The 6,108-nt window shown below is 43.6% G+C and overlaps 1 protein-coding gene across 1 annotated transcript; it reads right to left on the bottom strand.

Annotated features, from left to right (window-relative positions):
• Positions 1-1,579: 1,579 nt before the first annotated feature.
• On the bottom strand, positions 1,580-4,080 carry CD59 (CD59 molecule, complement regulatory protein). The gene is made up of 3 exons (XM_008944157.1): positions 4,026-4,080; positions 3,255-3,356; positions 1,580-1,773 (listed from the first exon to the last, which is right to left on the bottom strand). Exons 1-3 carry the CDS (start codon positions 4,078-4,080, stop codon positions 1,580-1,582), a joined length of 351 nt encoding a protein of 116 aa, XP_008942405.1.
• Between the last annotated feature and the right edge of the window lie 2,028 nt (positions 4,081-6,108).

The raw sequence follows: 6,108 nt of genomic DNA, 5'->3' as shown, positions 1-6,108 counted from the left end.
TGTGAGAGGAGAAAAAGCTTGTTTTCCAGTTGTCTGGCTTCACAAATAGCAGCTGAAAGGCCTTCTCTTCAGCCTAGCCACACACTTCAAGCCAACAGTTTCTGTTAAAATCATTTCCAGCCTGGCTAGTATCATATGTAACTATTTTCCCTCCTGAAACAGATATTAGAAGTTAGAACGACTTGCTACAACCAGCTGTAAACTGCATGCCCATAAATAACCACACTCCCCACGTTTCCTTTTTTGACATTTTTATTAATCAAAGACAGGATGACTTCCATATTTGGAGTGATCAGAGAGATCCCAGGATGCCTCCATGGGTAAGATAAGCTTAACCAAAAGATACATTGCAGAATACATCACGGATTTGGAGTAACACCCTTGTTATGACTGGGTGAACTGGTGTCACTGGCACCCTGCACAGCACAAGCAAGGGTCCTCAGACAGAATGTGCCATTGGCTATGGACCACGACTCTTGCAGGGACCTGCCAGGAGCTCCAGAAGAGAATCTGACATTGTAGCTGACTGAGAGAGTCCCTACAAACCAGAGAAGTATCAAAAGTCTGTCTCCACCACTGAGGCAGAGCCACGTACAGAGTATTTCAGCTCCAGACCTCTTACACATAGAAACCAAGCATTTTTTATTCATGCTATATAAATACATGTATATTTTTTTAATTGGCATTTATAGAGTTGCATAAAAGTCAAAATAGAAAGTTCTGCAAGGTTTTGTTTAATACTCTTAGGTGGAAGCTTGAAGGGTTAAGTTTACACATCACTTTTCAACAAAACCCAAAAGCAAACTGCGTGGGCAAATAAACTAGAGGTGCCATTTCATTTCCTTAGCATCTTATAAACAATTTTCAGTATACCAATAAATACTCAGTGCAAAGCACATGCTTAGTTAAATCCTAGACATGGGTAAAGTATAAGGAAAAAAAAAAGAGAAAAAAAGAACCTAGCATGTGTTGCCTGCATGCTCACAGGAATAGAAAAAAAAGTGTTTCTCACTGAAGGTGTTATTTTGATTTGGGTTTTTGAACTGTAGATACTTTCTCCCAAAATAATGGTACTTACAAGGTTACATCCTTGGCTTGTGAAGGAAAACAAATGCTACAGTGATGGAAACAGTCTACATCCCTTGAAACTAAATGTTTCCTTTCTCATCATGAAGGCTGCAGCAGTTCATAGTTATGATCCAACCCTGCTTTTGTTAAGGGGAAAAAAAATAAAAGAAACCCAGTAGAAATGCCAACCAAAAATAATTAGTTTCTGGGATGGTAAGAAATTATCTGCCCAGCTTCTCCACAAGACAACACTACTTCACAAGTTCTTCTCCCCATGAACAGGGCCAGGCCAAAATACCCAAATTCCCTGTCACTGGTAACAAAGCACATCTCCTCCCCACGAGTGCAGACAGTGATCTAACAGAGAGAACCTCACAAACCCCACTTTGAAACCCATAGGCAATGCTTCTGCCCACAGTTAGGAACCGAAAATGCAAAAAGGACAATTCAGAAAGGAGTTAATGATTTCGTATCGTTTCAGCTGGAAAGGACAGCACACAAATCAGGGCTCTTACAGAAGCATCCAGAACATGGTCACCACAGAGGCAATACTGAAGGCTGCTTGGTTAACCCTGGTCATTGTGCTGTCATTGCACAGGTCGTGCTGGCAGCAGAAGAAATCAAAATTATCCAGCTGGAAGAACTCAGCAATGTCATTCACAGTGCACTGGGACGTCTTCCAGCAGGAGGAAGTTCTCAATTTACCTACCAAAAAAAAAATTAAAAATTTAAGAGATTAAGAGACTGTTGAAAATAACACCCCTTTTGGTATGGAAAGAGAATCACTGCCTGGACTGCCATGTACTTGCTTTTTTAGCTTCCTTTCAAGAGTTTAGGAGTTTCCAAATTTGCCTTTGCTAGGAATTCAGTGCAAACAGCCACAGCCAGCCACGCCTGCTGCCTCCCCAGCACTCTCTGCTAGGTCTTAGCCAAAGGCTCAGAAAGATTTCTAGCTCAAGCTCACCAGTGCTTCCAGTTCAGCCCAAATGACCCACTGGGAGATGCTGGGTGGAGTCTGAGTGATGCCTCCTCTGGGGCTCCTGCCAGGGAAGGATGGTGCATCACCCTCTAGCTCCACTGGCATTGCTCCTGCACTGCCCTACAGCACAGATGTTCTCTCCACAAAGCCCAGAGCAAGTCCAGTACCTCAAGCTAGTTTTTGTGCTGAAGACAAGTCCCATTAGGTCGGACTGGCCTCACTTCCAGAAGCCACATGCAGAAGACAGAGCCTGAAGAGCAGGAAGGTCCTCCTATTTCTCACTCATTTCCCATGACACCAGAGATCAGACACCTGGTTGTCCACCTTCCCTGGCTTGACACCTCAAGTACTCCACTCCCGCCTCTGACAGTGGACAACCACTGTAGGCTGCACGCTTGCACAGTTTGTGCTCATGAAGGTGTAGGCTTAAGGGAGGCAGCAAAAGAGAAAATCCCTTAGGATGCAGGCAGCACTCTGGTCCAGCAGCATTAGATGCTTCCTTCCTCCATACCAAATCATAAGAGTTAGCAGGGACCATACCAAGAAACTCAACAGTCCCACCCCATCTGGGTTCCCACTGCCCAAAACCAGCCCAGGTCTTTTTAAGGCAGAGGGAACCAGTTGGAAAAGCAGATTATTTCAGGTCACTCAGTGCTTCTGCTTTTTACAATGGGATTCCTGTCATGGTAGTAAAAATATTATTTAAATGTTATTTGATAACTAGAGCAGTAACTCTATGCCCTGAATATCTTTGACCATCTTCCTGAGATGCAGGTCACTTCACCCTCAGGAAAAGAACTTATTTTAAGTGTCAATTCCTAAACGACCAAGTCCTCACCTGCAGGTTTATTTTGTGGGTTACACATGATTTATCTGCTTTTAAAGTCTAACAAATTCAGGGCAAAGGTTTTGTATTTTAAAGTCAGTGCTGTCTCCTATTTTTCTCCAGCTCCCTTGGGTGCTGGGGTGGTTTGGTTTTTTTTAATCTGGATATCTAGATATCTGTGTATGGACTTGCACAAGTACAAATCAGCTATCTAAATCATAAATAGCTTTATCAGTGGCTTGGCTATCAAAAGTATGACCTTCAAAAGTATGTGTTTGAGTGAGGCTCTGAAGTGCCTGCTAAGGCCAGATGAGAAGTGTTGCAGGCAATGAAAACTGATACAAGGCTGTTTATTTTAGGTCTGTAGGACAGAATACATACCAAATTTCATCTGCAGGCAAGTATCTTCAATCGGTAAGCAAGTACTGTTGGTCTTGCACAAGGAAGGGCTGTTCTCACAGTGGTAACACCTTAGGGCATAACCTAAGAAGACAAAGGTTTCTCTGCTGAGTAATAAACCACTGAAACAGCATTAAAAAGGAAAAAAAAACCCAACCAACCCAAGACTCGCTATCTGCATCTGTCCCAGAACATATGCCTGGTTATTAAACTGAAGACAAGCTAAAATTTGCCAGCTTTTTTTTCAGTGTACAAATCGAGGCTGGCCATTTTGAAAGGAAGATTTTGAAGCATTCAACATCATTTTTAAGAGCACTTCCCTTTATGTGCCTGCAGAACAATCTATTAAACACTTGCTGCTTTTACCTGCTCGTAAAGGCTGCCCTCTCCAAAAGGACAGAGGGGACACTGTCAGCAGAATGTGATTCTGGCCCTTTATCATCTCATCTCAGTTCTCTCTTGTGCTATACACCTAGTTCCCAATTTATACAGCAGCAAGCCAGTCTCCTAGCAGCAGAGCACAACACTCTGCTGCCATATTAAGCAGCACCATACTCTGCACCCAGTTCCCTCTTCTGACCAAAGACAATCTGCAACAGCAGCTCAGCCTTGCTTTGTTATTGTCATTCCTCAACGTGGCATTAAATCATCCAGACCTTTCTTCTTGTTTTTTTTTTCTTCTCAGGCCTTTTTTTGTTATTTTCTCAGCCCTTTCATAACATCACATCAGGAAGACACCTCCTTTATACTCACCAGAACTACAAAAAGCCAGCAGCACCAGGCAGGTGGTTAACAGGATGCAGTTCATCTTGGTCATGTTTGCTCCCTAATTTGAAGGCAAAAACAGACATTAAACATTTATTCTGTTGAAAAGCTCCATGAAGCGAGTGAAATACACGGTGAGGAATCAAGGTTTTAAAACCAGATTCAGTCAGGGAGTGAAGGCATTGGCCAGAAAAAAACAGTGAAAGCAAAGAGAGAAAAATAATTTTCAGCTTCCCAAGAAAGGATTTTTATTCTGAAAGCAGGATTTTTATTCTGAGAACAGGATTTTTATTCTGAGAACAGGATTTTTATTCTGAGAACAGAGGTTTGAGCCCTGACAGGCTGTGGATGAGTCTCCTTTCTCCCCTCTGATGACACCCTCCAACAGGCCTCCCAGTTTCTGACAGCTACAAATGCACCTGACAAGAGAGGCCATTCAGGTCTCAAATGCTTTTTCTTTTACACCAATTTCCCAATAACCTGGAACCAGGCTGTGCTCCCTTCTCTTTCACGGGTTGCAAGAGATTTGTCTGCACTAAGATTTGTCTTTTCTCTCCCAAAATTGCTCCCTCTCACTGGGGGACAGACACAGGCAATAAGCCAGCAGGTGACCATGGTGATGGCTCCACGATGACTGTCATCTACAAGCACCACTGAGATTGGAAGGTCAGGATGGTTTCCAACACAGGCAGCTCCAAAGCAGGAGTTATTAGACAGAGCTACAAAAATATCTACTACTAAAAAATCTCAGCTATTGCAGAGCAGACTGTCCAGACCAGGTAGGGAGCAGAGTGGTGACAGAGGGACCATTCTTGTGCTGGAAGGGCATGATTTCATGTTTGTCTTCAAAGCCCAAGTGGGACTCCACGTCCTGAGGAATTAAAGGCATTCAGATAAGAAGTTTCACTAATGATAAGACTGCAGTGAAACAGTCACATTGCTGCTCTTGACCCTGATAATGCTGCTGGAAGCTGATTCTATGTGCAGCTGAGTCTACCATGGCACACCATAATCATGTTGGGATGAAGATTTTTTCTCCCACAGGACTGACTGTGGACTTGAAAAAGATGGTTTCACAGGAAATCAATACTGAAATCCTTCTCAACCTTCAGTCTAGTTCCTTTTTCTACTGGAAAAATAAATAAAAATCAACAACAACAAAAAAAAAACCAACCACTTTTGTTTTATTCCTGTCTGTATGACGTATTGGTGAGCAGGAAAACAGATTAAATCAACGCCATAATGTGCAGGATGAGATGGTTTTCTAGGGTAAACAACTTTATGAGAAGCCACCCAAGACCAGTGGCTCATCCTGCAACGCTGTGAATCTGCAGGAGCGCCGTTAGTCTGGTCGCTAAAGCAAGAGTCATCCTGGACAGGAACAAAAACCTCCTTGGGAACCTCTCCATCTGCCAGGAGCCCCCAGGCAGCCAGCCGAGGTGGCAACAGAATAACACAGTTTTGTCTGTTGGCAAAGTCATGATCAGAATAAATATAAGGCAGATTAATAAAAACCATCATTAACAGCCTTGACAGTAGTAATTCAAGCAACGTAGTTTTGGGAAAATGAGTAATTTTTTCTGTACTCCTGAATGACAAAGAGATGAGACAACAGTAAAATTTTAGCTTAAAAAAAAAAAAAGAGAGAGAGAGATAAAGACAACAATTCATGTGGCTTAAAAGAGACAAAGCAGAAAACATTTTCTAATCTGAACCTTCTCAATTGCTGCTTTAACTCAGGCATCTGATCAATCTCAATAAGCAGAGAAAGCAACTGCAGCGGCAGGAGCAGCTCACTGCTGTGCCTGAGGAACTGTTCCTCTGCAGTCCCACCTGGGAGAGGCCACATGGACAAGACAGCTGCTGTTTTCAACATAACCTCAGAGCAGGAAAAAGCCAGAATAGGGTAGTTGGGACGAGCAGCCCCGTTCCTGCGGGTCCGGGGCACTTCAGCAGTCGCTCAGCGTTGCCCCACTCGGTTTGCCGACGCATCCCGTCGCCAGCAAGCACCCGGCAGACGCAGCCTGGCTGGCTCCCGTGGCTGTCTAACTTGGCTGCGGCGCACCCCGGG

The sequence above is a fragment of the Merops nubicus genome, unplaced genomic scaffold (assembly GCF_000691845.1).
Source record: "Merops nubicus isolate BGI_N331 unplaced genomic scaffold, ASM69184v1 scaffold51767, whole genome shotgun sequence".
Lineage (NCBI taxonomy): Eukaryota > Metazoa > Chordata > Aves > Coraciiformes > Meropidae > Merops > Merops nubicus.
Note: the sequence above shows the minus strand (reverse complement) of the source record. Positions and strands in the feature narration are given on the sequence as shown.